This window comes from Crinia signifera, chromosome 1, assembly GCF_055691185.1.
Source record: "Crinia signifera chromosome 1, ASM5569118v1, whole genome shotgun sequence".
Taxonomy (NCBI): domain Eukaryota; kingdom Metazoa; phylum Chordata; class Amphibia; order Anura; family Myobatrachidae; genus Crinia; species Crinia signifera.
Window position 1 is genome coordinate 253,980,587 of NC_139217.1, and position 15,210 is coordinate 253,995,796.

The window sequence follows — 15,210 nt, forward strand, 5'->3', positions numbered from 1 at the left end:
CGCATGTTATTTTTTAACATTAACATTTAACATTTTATTTTGTTCTGTATGTATGTCAAAATACTAATTCTAATACCTTTGTAGCAATAAGCCCCAAATTTCCTTTCAGGCTTGGGGAATCCAGTGCGATTTGCGTATTGATATAGAGTTCGAACCCCGGGTTCCTCACCACCACAGTTCCTTCTTGCATTCCGAATGGGGTAACGAACACTATTATCTGCCAACCAGCCTGGATCACATTGGTCCAAACCCTTTCTCCATGCAGCATACAACTGTCCAACAGTGGCCAATGTCCCACCATCACGCAGACAAGATTTTCTTGCACCCTCCAGGGTGTTTCTCTCCGACACATAATAAACATCTCCTGCATTTAGAAGCACAATATAGATGAAGAGTTAAGGCAGACACATGGCATACTGATTGAAAGAAAATATGAGGTAAGATTAATTTATTTCAAGTTATAATAATGTCACTACAGCAACACAGACATCATTGTGTATATTATAGGAGAACAATAAAGGTATTCTTTTATTACAGATTATCTTACTGTCATGTTAATTATATTGACTATTGTACCTCCCAGTAAAACTTTACCTTGGGGTCCTTCGGTGTAACAATACACATCATAGGTTTCCTCTGGCTCTCGCTCTCCATATGTCCTAACACCAGGAAGATTATTTCTGTCTCCATAGCAACCAGGCCTTGGTGTTTTGATTGGATATCTGTAGATCAGATACAGATACAATACATTTTTTGCACTTTCAATATCATTGTAGACTTTTGTTTAGCAGAAGGCACAACAAATACATGTACTGGGATGTACTAAAGGGAAAATGTGGTAAAACGCCCGTTTTACCGCATTTTCCTATGTACTATTACCCGTCCGCACCGATTTCGCCGGGCAGGGTATCGCCACCCAAAGGTGGCAATACCCTATAGAAGCCTATGGGCTTCTTTTCGCCACCCGCCACCTCGCCGCAACCCCGCCGCTTCGCCGACCCCCCCTCTCCCCCTCCCTTGGGCTTACCTTCTTGCAGGTCCTCCTGGACCCCGGAAGGTAAGCCCTTCCTCCCCCTAGCAACGCAGCCGGACATCCTTCCGGCTGCAGGGGGAGGAGGAGACGACGGAGACAGCCTGCTTAGCTGTCCCCGGCGTGTAGGCATCAGGAGGCGGCAGGGAGGGGACGGAGACCCCCCGCAGACCACAGTACAGGTATCGCGGGGGGTCTCCGTTACCGCACCGCAATGCCAGCCGCATATGTTAGTACATATGCGCTGGCATCGCGGCGGACAGCCGTCGAAGGGCGGCGATGTATATTAATACATCCCGGCCCAAGAGCTTGTGTATCACTGGGGGAGTCATTAATTCCTGCATTCCTATACGCAAACCAAACAAGATTTTTAAATTGTCAAGGCACACCATAAGACCACCAAAGGGAAAAACACATTGGCTCCCTGGAAGAAAAAAAACCTTTTAGCCCCCATATGAAAAAAACAATCACACTGGTCCGCACAGGTAACAAAACTAAAATACATTGGCCCTCACTTGAAAACATCTCTAGATCTGGTGGCACACTTGAGAACACCTCAAGGAACACGAATATTCCACAGCACAATGGTTGAAAAACGCTGCTTTATGCAAATGTTGTCACAAACTTTCTGAAGACTTATTTGTTATATGAGGAGGTTAGGAGAATCTACATGTCTAGGAGTAAGTATTCTCATGAGATTGCAAATGGGAGAATGGGTAAAGAGGAACAAGAAGGAGGTGGGCAGGCAAAATAACATTTGCGATATTATTCACTATGGACATAGGACATATGAAGTATTGTCCTGTATCCTAGCCTATTGAGCGGCAGCATCCCCCAAATATATTCTCAACATTGACCAATTCTACAGAATAATAAAATGTACACGGACATATTGCTTTCTGAGATTTTTTATATTTCAAAGGATTGAAACAAAAAAAATTATGTGTCATTGTCCAAACATCTTACTAAAACAAGAAACATCCTAACACTATGATATTGTTTCTTGCCCTTCCTATATATGCAGTGTATTTGTATACCTTCTACTTTATTTGTGATGCTCTTTATCACAGTTTCCCTTCAGATTCACAACTTCAATAATGAACCTTTAATTTTTAGGTGTTTAGCCAGCAAATGTGGCAGTTATTTTAATTACTTGGTAAAACCCAATTACAGACGCATCTTAAGGAAATTGCAGCATATTTACCCATCAGAAAAAAAATGTAGTCATGTAGTTAAAAAATACCTGTGTAAAAAACTTGCGGCGCCGGCGTCCCTGCAGTGCTGGAGCGGGCAGGGGTGTCCGTGCCGCGGGGGTACCTGCGGCGCTGTCATTGTGTATAAAGCTGGCGGCGGCGCGGGAAGCGCTAGTTATTTTCTATTCACTGCAGGGACCCCGCCGGCCGCCGCCAGCTTTGAACACAATGACAGCGCCGCAGGTACCCTCGCGGCACGGACACCCCTGCCCGCTCCAGCACTGCAGCGACGCCGGCGCCGCAAGTTTTTTACACAGTTCGCTAACCCTCCATGCTGGGGGTGAGGGGCGAACTGCCGCCCTCCAGGTGCCGGCGCCCTAGGCAAATGCCTAGAGCTGCCTAGTGGTAGCGCCGGCCCCGGACGAGATGCACTAACGGAAAAATGCAGTAAAAACCTTGGTTTTTTTTATAGCATTTCCTGATGCACTAAACCCCGCACATCCGAGTTTCGATGCAGAGAGTATAGCCTATAGAAGCCTTTGGGCTTCACTTCGCAGTGCTGGTTTAATGATCCATCAAGGATCCCCACCAGCATGCCCCGTTGCTATCTTCACTCTGCGTATGTGCAGAGGGACGCCCGGGTTGCTCAAGCCAGGCCTCATTGGCTGTAGACTTATCCATGATCATGCTTACAGCCAATCACGGATTCCCCGTGATGCCTCATTGGCTGTAGACTTCTCCATGCCAGGCCTCATTGGCTGTAGACTTCTCCATGATCACGCTTACAGCCAATCAGTGAAGTCCCCGTGATGGAGGTTAGTGAGATTTACTGTGAATAATGTCACGGGGACTCCTATAAGAGCGCCGGGAGAGGATCAGCTCTGGTTGAAGGAACTATGATAGGGTAATCATGTGTGTATGTGTGCTAATGTGTGTATTAAAGTTATACTTTTCTGTGTCTGTCGCTCTTTTTTTTATATTGTTTTCACAGTATAACTACAAGTCTAAGCAGGCCCATGAATGCCCTGCATGCTGGGACTTGTGGTTCTCCAAGTCCCAGGATGCGGAGGAGGCCTTCTGGGACTTGTAGTTCTACTGCAGACCCAAATGAATTATTTTATTCTTATTTTTACACCCAAAAAATCAGTTCACCACCCATTGCCCAAGGGTGGTGAGGACAGAGCTCACCAGCCACGATATTCATGTTTTGGCCTTGGGACCATGTATAAAATTGTCTACCGATTGTGGCATTACACAGCTTGCTGTTGGAGACCAGTGCCAAAATACGGGGGGACCACCACTATTCCCCCCCATATTTAGGGAACTTAAAGAGGCCAGGGCTGGTAATGCTTGGGATGCCATTTTGTTTTGTAATTCTTACTTTTAGAGACTTTTATATACAGAACCATGCACAGAACATTGAGATCTGTGCATGGTTCTGTATAATAAAGTTTCTAAAAGTAAGAATTAGAAAAGAAAACAGTGCCAGGTCTATTTTTCTGGAGACTTTTGGTAATGTTTAGGGTGTGATCTAAAAAAATCAAACCTTATTACATTTGCAAGTTGTATACTTTTTAATGGGGGAGACATCTGGGTGCGATTTACAATGTGCGTTTTTTTTGGTTGCGGCAAAACATACCGCAATTTGCATGTTACTACATGTGTGTGATTTTTGAAAAATGTGTGACTTTGGATGTTTTTGACCCCAGAAAATCGCACATTACTAAAAATCACAATTTACTACATTTCGCTCTATAGATCCAAAGCTAAACTGGGACAGAGACTGATGTGAAATTACAATTTTTCTCTGTAAAACACTGCATAATATATCTGTGCTATACACTGTAAAAACCTTTCAATAAATAATAAGCTGACTTCTGTAACGTAAACATCTACAATGCCTGCAAAATCTACAAGTATAAATCCTGTTTGGGTAAAATAAACCATTTTTTGCACCTCACGGATTTATCAGAAAGCCATCCTGCATCACAGTTGTCCAAGCCATCCTCAAACGCTGCCTGCAGCTGCTCCGGAGACGCAATAACACCAGAGTTCTCCTCACAGGATCGCACAGCATCAGCGAAAGTCAGGGCATAGCGATTACTTGCTGCTCGGTAATGAAAAACCAGACCTGAAGGAGAACAAAATGTAAAGAGCATTTTCTTTTTTTTTTGACTGCTTTAAAGATAACATCAGAGCACAGCATGCTACAATACCTTTTCATGATTTGCTTACTTTTAAGTAGTACATGATCCAAAAACTTTCAAGTGGACAAAATAATAATAATGTTGGCTGTGGAGGTGGTGTTACATGGATCATGAAAAAATGATCAAAGAAGTGCAACTGATACACAAGTCACCTTGAAGCACTTGAAAATTGTTTAAATGAAAAAAAAAAAAAGGCAACAAAAAGCATGTAATACAAAAATAAATACATAAAACTACTTTAGAAGGTTTGTACTTTACAATACATGCAAAGTTCCTGTGGAAATTTTTTTTTTTCCAGAGCTAAGTTCTATTAACGGACCACCAAACATAAAATACAACATGAAAGAGCTGCAAATAACATTTATGAGCATGTATAGTATCTTAAATTGTCATACCCAAATATAAACGGTAAACATAATATAATAATACATTTTATCTACAGGCAACACATTTTCTGTTTTAGCAAGAAACGGCTGGTAAATTATTAAAATCTTTTTTTCTCTAAATCTACTTTGAATTTTATTTAGTTTTATCTGTCTTATGAAACTCATATTTTTTTATGATGTTTTAGGAATCAAAATACATCCTGGTGTGAGGCATTTTCTAATTTAAAATTATAATCTAGCATTATGCATCTATCATTAGGTAATTCAACCTGGACAATTTTCCACTCTCTAAAGAAATAGGTTAGTCAATGATCAGTGACAACAACTGTCGCTAAAGATATATAGGGGGAGATGCACTTACATTTGCGGTGTTACCGCTAGACTTCGCCAGGTACCGCATTGTTAATAATCGCATATGCACTAACATAAAAGCTGTCCTTTACGATGCGGCTTCGACGCTGGACATCCATATTCTCAGCACATGTACAGAGAAACAGTACTGACCGCGGGGCTTGCAGGGAGGGATCCCTAAAACAGTGCAACAAAGAGAAGCCCATAAGGCTTCTATAGGGAATCTCCAGCTTTTGCTGGCGATTCCCTCCATGACGGAACCCTGGCAGAGGGGTTTTAGAGCATTCCAAAATGTAGGAAAATCCCCGAAAACTGGGTTTTTACCGCATTTTGCATTTAGTGCATCCCACCCATATACGAAGTGATAAAATGAAATTATTGAATTTAATCTCTTAAATATAAAAACTGTTAAAATGTATGTAAGTAACTCAAAACAAAATCCTTTACTAAAGCATTGAAAATATATTAATACATTTGATTAAACTGATGCATTGTTATATAATGAATGCATCTACACAGTGCGGAAATAAATCAAAGGGAATTCTACAGTTTATAGTGTCCTTGAATATTTCTATAATAATTGCATTGATGCATTATGCCAAGATGATATTAAGGACTAAGCAATACAGAGTAGCTATAGATGTTTTTTATGCAATCATAGACCTCACAAATTCTACTATGATGTAACTTATATTACATCAAATGCCTGTAATTTCATAGTAACACAGAAACAAATGAAAGTATGTTGATTCCTCTCTCTTCATACGCAACATAGCAGCTCACATTTCTAGCGACAGACTTCACTTTCCAATAGCATTTAGTTATTAGTCTAAACATTAAACAAATGGTGATACTAAATGATACTGATATTAGAGTGTGGCAACTAGAATAAATAAAAAGTAGCATATTTGCTGCAAACCTCAAAATAATCAATAATCATGTAACTTCTGAATAGGGTGGCCAACCCTGAGCCGTTTTTTCAATCACCGGATTCAGGATTGAAAAACGCACAAACCCATGATTCTCAGGAATTACTTGGTAGTGGCACTAGCAGGACTTAGTGGCTGCACTTCCATCCTCCTCCCATCCCTCAGGCTTTATCCCTTTCTCCCCCGGTCCCACAGTCCTCATTTATCTCTCTCTCTCTCTCTCCACCCCTGTCCTTATATCTCTCTGTACCCCCAAGACCTTGGGGCAGATGTATTAAGCCTTAAAAAGAGATAAAGGTGAGGGTGAAAAAGAGTTATAAATGTCCAGCCAATCAGCTCCTAATTGTCATGTTATAGGCTGTGTTTGAAAAATGACAGTTAGGTGCTGATCGGAGGGACATTTATCACTCTTTATCACCTTTGTGTTTATCTCTTTTTATGGCTTAATATATCTGCCCCCTTGTCTCTTTCTTGAAACCCCCAAGTTTCTTCCCCCCCCCCCCGCCCCAAGGCCTTACCACTTTCTCCCATCACTCAACTCCTTATATCTTTCTTGCCCCCTTCCCCCAAGTACCGGTCTCCATTTGTGTGCTCCTCTCTCTGCGCATGACTCCCCAGGCTAGCTTCTTCTGTTGTTGCATGCGCTGGCACCTGTAGCAGATACCAACCTCCACTTGTGCATGGTGCCGGTGTGCACATCCGGGGGCAAGTGTCTAAGCCATCTACTGCATGCGCAGACTAATTTTAGGAAGCTCCAATCCTGGGAATAAAATCCCAGCGATTTTGGGCCAAAATCCTTGGATCCTGCCGAACCCGAGACTGGTCACCCTTTTTCATGGTAGAAGTACTATATCAGTCAGATTGTTGGAGAATTCAGTTCAAAAGTAAAAACTTTTGTGGACCAGCATTGAATAATTGAATATTGTATCCAAAGCCTAATATGCAATTATCGGTGGATTTTTCCATTATCAAAAAATCTTTTTAGAATATTTAAAGAGAATGAAGCACTACTCAAGTTACCCATATCTAAAATGCTCGGGACCAGAAGTACCTTGTTTGCGGCAAGGGCATATTTACCGTTGATAGTACCAAACAAGCATCCAAGTGCATCCATTCAACTGCTAGCCTTAATGGGAAAGTCACCACTAGTTTTGCATGATTGCACTGGCTTCATTCTGATTGGCCATGGCTCCCTATTAGAAGTGCTACCAGTCAGTCACTTCCAGAACAAGTAGTCCTGTTGGAAGGTGTTTCCTCCATCTGAAACTGCCAGCCTGGGTTGTGATTTACAGATGGTGTGCTGCAACTGATGCAGTCCATAGAAGCCAAGGTTCTGCACATGCCAAAGCATGGCAATGGCAGCCCCCTACTCAACATAGGTAGAAGCCACCGCTGTTTAGAACCATTGATTAATTCCATAGGTGCTAAGCGTTTATGACACAAGGAAAACTTCCACAGGCCTGTTATAATTGTGAGCTGAATCCATGTAGTTTGGTACTGTGTACACGGTTGTATTAATTGATGAAATAAACAGTGTAATTAAATTATGCATTACAGTTTTATTGGAATTAAACTGGAAGAAAGCAGGGATGAGGGAAATATACTACAGCTCATTAAATAAGGTTTGGGACTCCTCTGGTTTCTAAGCATGAGACCTTGTAAGTAATCAGACAGGCAGTGGGAATGGGGAAATAAGGCTTTTCATGAATGTGGTGATAAAATAACATATTCCCTTGCTTATAGCAAACCTCATTACCGTATTTGATGCACTAAAAGCCTTTGGTGCAGGGCTGACAGATAAAACTTCCAGTTAGAGTTCACCATCAGAGTAACTGTATGGCCAATTTAATTTCAGTGTTTTTAGCACTACTTTCTTGAAAATAGTGTTATACACACTGAAATGTCAATTTGTACTTTATGCTGAGTGCCGCACCGTTGTGGATGTACAGTACACTGCACCCCCCCCCCCCACACACACACACCATATACTGGCTCTATATAGACTACACCCCATCCTCTTCCATATTCTGCACTCCCACCATTTATTGCCCCTATATATACACTGTACACCTATACTCTTCCGTATAGTGCCCTCTATGTACAGTTTATCCCTCTCATCCATATACTGCTCTCACCATACTCTGCACCCCCTCCTCCATTTGCTATGCCACAACCCCAGGTTACCTGCCATTCTGGGACTCGGCAACAAGTAGCAGCAGCACTAATTAAGAAACGGATGCAGGAACCACCAGACGGTCCCACAGCACTGGGGATATGTGTGGTAACTTGTAGGTGAGGGAAGAAGGTGAATCAGTTTGACAGTAAGGGAGACACTATGTGAGGTGAGCAGTGTGGTGACTGGGAGAAGGAGGAGGGGTTTGTATTAGGGCTGAAGCTGCTTTATATATACTGCATGCCAACTGAGGGGCAGGATCCTGTGCATGCCTCTCCGGCAAGCTGCACAGGCAATGAACATACCTCTTTAGCTAGCTATTGGTGGCAGACTGGCATGGGGCTATACAGGGCCTGGAGAGCTTACACATACCAGTGGTAGCAGCTTACACCCACCAAAATCTAAAACTTGCTAAACCAATGATGTGGGTTTGCTGTACAGTATAATACATTAAGTGGGTGATTCTGGTTGGTTTGCAAAAAGCAAACTCCTTCTTCAGTGGACAAAACTATGTGCACTGCAGGTGGGGCTGATGATGTAACAGTGGCCTCCTCTAGCATCCCTAAAAACGGTCTGCTGCTAGGGGCAGCCATTTTGTTGGAGGCATTTTTCATTAGCAGCAGGAAGAGCATCAGGACTGCGTGAAGTAGATTTGCAGGTCTCATAGAGATAGGGATGCCAAAAAAAAGGCTTTGCGTTCCCATGGACGAACCCCTTCCCAGCCGCCGTCCACCCCGATCCTTGCGTATGGCTCAGCGAATATGCTAGTCACTAAAGCCATTCGCAAAGGGAAGCTGCACTTGCGCATAGTAGACCATGTGCTGTCCCCAAAACATTGGGACAGGGCTAAACTTGCAGTAATCTGAGAAGATCAGAATGACCCCCTTTGTCCCTCCAGGAATGGGTCAAGTAGGGTGGTATGTAATAAGGTGTAATATCATGGGATGTTGGGGAGTAACCACTAGAAGTTTTCTGTTACTGAAAATAAGTCCAATGCTACTTTATTGCAGTTAATCTGAGGTTGAAGCCATTATACATCATATACTGTTATATTCACTAAAGAAATAATAATATTATTATCCCATTAATGCATGGTATGGTCCATTAGTCCTACCAAGACTGAACACTACAAAACATGAAGACAGGTGCTCTTTTACAGTAGCATACAGTTAAATGAACAGACTGCTTGAAACAAATAATAAATTAATGACGTTGTGACACGTGTCAAAAAACCTGCACGTAACCTTATTCAAACACTGCAAGCAGCAGTCCAGAGCAGTCCTAAAGATTTACATAATTACCTTTAATTACCAGTGAAAGCAAGCTGTGATACAAGAAGATATTCAGAGGGGGAGAGTGATAACACAAAAGAACATGGCCAGGCATGTGAAGGGGCCAAAACCAGAGAGGAGGTGAGAACAGATGGTCCAGAGGATGCTGTTTTTTTTTTTAAAGAAAAGATGGAATTGATGTGCCAGGATCCGGAATGCTGCAATTACTGCTGAAGTTAGGATAACAGCGTCTAATGCGATTCTTGGTGTTTGATCATATCAAGTAAAGTGAAAGATGCCAGTGAATCAAAGAGCAAGATTAGGGGAGAATAAGTAGAAGACAATGCACAGGACATGAGAGTGGGGCTAATGTGAAGGATGAATGAGACTTAAAAAAGATGACCCAATTATATGTCAGTGAATGTTACAGTGCTGGGGAGCAATGGATGAGGCTGAGATCAGAGATGTGACAGTAAAGGGACTGTGAGAGAAGGAGGTTGTGACACTGAATCAGTGGGGAATCAGATTGAATAAGGGGTATATTTATTTAAGCAATGGATTTTCAAAAACCATGATTTTTGCAGATTTGACTACCGTATTAGGGCAATAATAAAAATGCAAAATCAGGCTGGTTTAGTATTACAATTCTTTTTATAATACGTGAAAGGCAAAAGCTACAAAAATGTAGGGTTTTGAATATTTACCACTTAGTAAATTCATTGCAACTAGAAGTGAAGTGGAGCTGTAAATCCTCATGGGATGTGTGGAACAATGCCTCAAATGAAACTAGCACGGACAGAGAACAATGAGTATTATGCACAGTGGCGTAACTATTAATTATGCCCCCCCCCCCCCTGCCGAAAATTTTGCCAGCACCCCCCCCCCAGTAGGGTTAATAAACACCCCCCATAGTGTTAACAACCCCCCCAGTAGTGTTAACAACCCCCCACCCCCATAGGGTTAAACCCCCCCCCCCGTGCAGCCGGCACCTCCTGCCGCATCTGTCTTGCCGGTCCCGGCTCTCCCGGCTCCTGCTGCTTCTAAAAAAAAAGTGACATTCGAAAAAATGGCTACCCTCATACTGCAGACCATTTTTAAGGTTGCTAGAGGAGGCCGCCGCCGTCTTTCATATGGGGGTAGCCATTTTCCGAATGTCACTTTTTTTTACAAGCAGCAGGAGCCAGGAGAGCCGGGACCCGCAAGACAGAATCGCCGGCGGCAGGGGCTTACTATAGCCCCACACCTCCCCCCGGCGCCCACACCTTCTCAGCGCCTCCCCGCCACCGCGGGGGCTGCGTGGCTATAGTTACGCCACTGATTATGCACCTCATAACAGAGGAAATAAATGCTGTAAAAAAAGTGTCAGATGGGGAATGGTAATACAGCTAATATCAGATAGAGGGCGGGATGTATTAAAATACATCGCCGCCCTTCGCCGCCCCCCGCTGCGATGCTGCCGCATATGTACTAACATATGTGGCTGGCATCGCGGTGCGGTGACGGAGGCCCCCCGCGATACCTGGAATGTGGTGTGCGGGGGGTCTCCGTCACCTCCCTGCCGCCACGCTCTACCCTCACGCCGGGGACAGCTATGCATGCTGTCCCCGGCGCTTCCTCCTCCCCCCTGCAGCCGGAAGGATGTCCGGCTGCTTCACTAGGGGGAGGCAGGGCTTACCTTCCAGGGTCCAGGAGGACCCTTCAGGAAGGTAAGCCAGAGGGGGAATCGGTGAGGCGGCGGGTTTGCGTCGGCGGGCGGCAAAAAGAAGCCCATAGGCTTCTTTAGGGTATCGCCACCCAAAGGTGGCTATACCCTTCAGTGCGGTATCATTTTTGATACATTGGGAAATGCAGTAAAACCAGTGATACATCTCGCCCAGAGTATTTCTGAGCAGGGCAATGGAAAGCTTGTCTGGGCCCAGGTACTTTTCAGGGTGTGTGGCCTATTTGTAAGAGGTGTGACCATGCCCCCTTTGAATAAAATACAGAAAGAAATAGCACTTTAAACACCTCCCTGGCAACACTGCAGCACAGCACACAGCAGCATGTGCTGACTTGAGAAGAGCTGTTGCCAGGCAATGGGGGCGCCACTGGACCTCTCCAACAGACCTGGGCTGGGTAATTAGTACCCCCTTCGCCCCTCTCGCGGCACCACTGCATCTGAGTAAGTGCAACATTGGATTTACAAATATGTGTAAGACATGGAGGAAAATTGCTCAATAAGTATAATAAAAAAGTAGTAGGCTGAAAATCAAAACAGTAAGGAAACACATATGTCAATACAGATGGGTTAGTCTCTAGTGAACCCTGGCGCAGGGGAGATTTAGCAAACCCTCTGAAGTATTGCCACAGATATAGGATCTTATTCTGGTCTGTTTGCATTGGCCCCTTCCTTCGCACACAGCCGATATTTTACATCTGCACATGTGCTGACGCAGGGTGTGTGTGGCCACAGTGAGCAACCCAACAACATTGCAAGGGGGGGGGGGTATGGGGCAGCAGGCCGGGGGACTAGTCCACAGGAATGCCCAGCATTTCATGGGCATACCCATGAAAATGTTGGGAGTTCCCATGGAAATCACCCGGTGATGTGGGTGCTGGGGGCGGGCAGCTAATATCACTGGATGTCAGCTGCCCGCCCACTTCCTTTAGAATGACCACGCACATCCAAGGTTACCTCGAATGATGTGGGTGTTCCCCTGCAGCCTGCGAATGGAGGTTTATGTTAAACATCCATTCACAGCTAGTGTCTGCGAACACACGCTGTGAGGGGGGGGCGGCCCCGCCTGGGCTTTTCCCGGGTGGTGTTTGGTGGACTCAACCAGAATAACCCTATATAACCCTATATAACCCATAAAGCTATAATTTTTTTAGTGCATTCTATAAACTGGTAGCTAGAATCTTATTAGTTACTTAGGCCACCCCTTCACTTGCCCACTTTAGACCATTTCTCCCTGAGGGCCAGATGTATCAAGCTTCAAAAAGTGATAGAATGGAGAGTGATAAACAACCAACCAATCAGCTCCTAGCTGCCATGTCACAGGCTGGGTTTGAAAAATTACAGATAGCTGATTGGCTGGTTGTTTATCACTCTCCATTTTATCACTTTTGAAGCTTGATACATCTGGACCTGAGTCTATTAAATAAAATTTCTCACTGGAAGCCTGATTGTGGGTTCTTGGTCCAGCAATATAAGCAGCATTGTAGGAAAAACATTTATATATGTAAGCCCAATATCCTAATATAACACTCACATACACTAATAGATGCTACCTACCAGTTACTTCCAATGGAACAGTGTCCTGCTCATCTTCAATGCCTAGAACAATCTCACAACGGTACACTCCTGAGTCACTGGCACGAGCGTTAGACAGAACCAGGGTGGCATTAAAGCGGTTGTGGGCATATCCAGGCAAAGACACTCTCCCCTCATAACCACGAGCCACTTTTACCACATTTTCATGTGCTACCAATACAGCTAATTCCTTCCGGCCTGGCCCGGGCTGAACTTTACTCCATTTAATGCGTGGGGACTCTGAGACAACATTGAAAGCCTGTGGGGTGTTGGAGGGATGTAGGAAGAAAAGGCAAGGAAATGCCACAGACTTAGCCAATCCACACTGCACAAGGCCATGTTGATGTTTATGGATATGTAGAGGCTTTGCGCTTTCTCCAGGACCTGGGAGTAAAACATACATGATGTCATGTACAAATACACACAAATGTCACCTATCATGCAGTGCTTAAAAGGATAGGAGCATTCATGCACATTTGAAATATTAGAACAATGTTAACAAAATTAAAGTCATTGTACATGAATATAGGATAATGGCTGTATGTCATAGAAAGAAACAAATGTTTGACTTGGATGAAGGTGGGGAGTTTGTGAACATTCCCTTAAAAGCTGCCATACACTGTGTGATTTGGGCCCGATTTCACTTGATTCCAGATGGATCAGGCGGAAAAATTGGGTAAAATTTGAAAATAGCATGTGTAAGATCAGAACCAAACACGGAATTGATGGCGCTTGACTTGTGTGTCCAGTGATGTGGATTTCTCAGAATAATGAAAAAAACAAACAAAAAATGTGTATAAGTGACACAGAATATATTGTGAATTTTTAGTGGGGTAAGATGGGTCCCAGAGACAAATGTGGCACCAAAACCCACAATCAAGTGATGTACTTGAAATATGTAACGATATCTTTTAGGGGTACACCGAATGTGATTGATATCAGATACGTACCAAATGGAGTGAACGTACTAAAAGATACTGTTACATATTTCAAGCACATCACTTCATTGTGAGTTTCGGTACGATATTTGTCTCTAGGACCCATCTTACCCCACTAAAAGTTCACAGTATATTCTGTGTCACTCACTTATACACATTTTTTGTTTGTTTTTTTTCATTATTCTGAGAAATCCACATCACTGGACATACAAGTCAAGCACCATCAATTCCTTGTTTGGTTCCGGAATTACTTGCAAGTGAGGATTACCAAGTGGTCCTCCTTTGGGGATTGAGGCTGCAAGGACTAATAGCGCCTTGGGACTTTTCTACATTTTGTCGTTTAACATGTGTCAGATGTCCGATCTGATCCACTGTGTGGTCTTGTGTGCATCGATTCAGACCCGGAGATCATATGCACTGTACGTAAAATCTCTGGATCAGACCTCCTCCCGGCAGCAGGGAGTGAGGACTGCATGCAATACATCGCATGCAGAAGGGTCACATGCGATGTAGCATACTAGATGCACCAAGCTCCAGAAAGTGATAAAGCAGAGAGTGATAAACCACCATTCAATCAGCTCCTAACTGACATGTCATAGGCTGGGTTTGAAAAGTGATAGGAGCAAATCGGCTGGTTGATTATCTTTTTCTACTTTATCACTTTCTGAAGATTGGTGCATCTGGCCCTACGCCTTTGAGATAGAAATTAGAGAGAACTAAACCAGCACCCAACAGTCCTTTTTAAAACAACTTGTAACATGGCAGTTGGAAGCTTATTGACTGGTATTTTATCTCTCTTCACTTTATCTCTCTCCAATGCTTAGTAAATAGATTCCATAGGATTTTTACACCAGCTCAGAAGTGGCTTTAAAACATATTTAACTTTCATCAACCTGCAAGAGGAGGAAGCCTGGTTGGTGTAAAGGGCCAGGACCGTGGGAAAGTTGGACCGACTGAGGGTGTTGCCGCACGATGGCTCCACCCTGCACTATACAGTGCCATAAAGACATACATTTTAAAGTGGGGCTACGATGAAGCAAGTTGCGTCATTGGATCCCCCACAATCCGCCCACTTGTGTTCTGTAAGTAGGTGGCCGAGGGGATGCGGAGGGCCAAACAGGTTACCTGATTTTTAGGAGCCTCCCAGCCATCCGGGGTGGGGGATAGGAAAGTATGTGTTAAATGCTATGTACAAAAGAATGCCATATAGAACAATTGCATGATGCTTCAAATGCAAACCAATATTCCAAATTCAGGGGGTAGGCTGCGAGGTGTTGGTGGTGCTGGTGGGGGGCTTAGGGGCAGCTCTGGGAGACTTGCCTACCTTTCCTGTTGGCTGGGAACGACTTCCAATTTTTGGGAGCTTTACAGATGACTCGATAGAGTAGGTAAGTATGCTGTAAGCTCATCTATGCACTGTGCATTAAAATATATGCAAAT

The 15,210-nt window shown here is 43.8% G+C and overlaps 1 protein-coding gene across 3 annotated transcripts in view; it reads right to left on the reverse strand.

Annotated features, from left to right (window-relative positions):
* NCAN (neurocan) overlaps positions 1-15,210 on the reverse strand; it is a 194,736-nt gene that overhangs the window by 99,318 nt on the left and 80,208 nt on the right. For 2 of the 3 annotated variants that reach the window (XM_083180322.1, XM_083180306.1), the window contains exons 3-6: positions 12,815-13,216; positions 4,180-4,354; positions 595-722; positions 77-364 (exon numbers count right to left, since the gene is read on the reverse strand). In XM_083180322.1, the coding sequence (XP_083036448.1) occupies positions 77-364; positions 595-722; positions 4,180-4,354; positions 12,815-13,216 (993 nt within the window). The remainder of the gene's footprint in view (positions 1-76; positions 365-594; positions 723-4,179; positions 4,355-12,814; positions 13,217-15,210) is intronic. The other variant, XM_083180315.1, reaches the window with a different exon arrangement.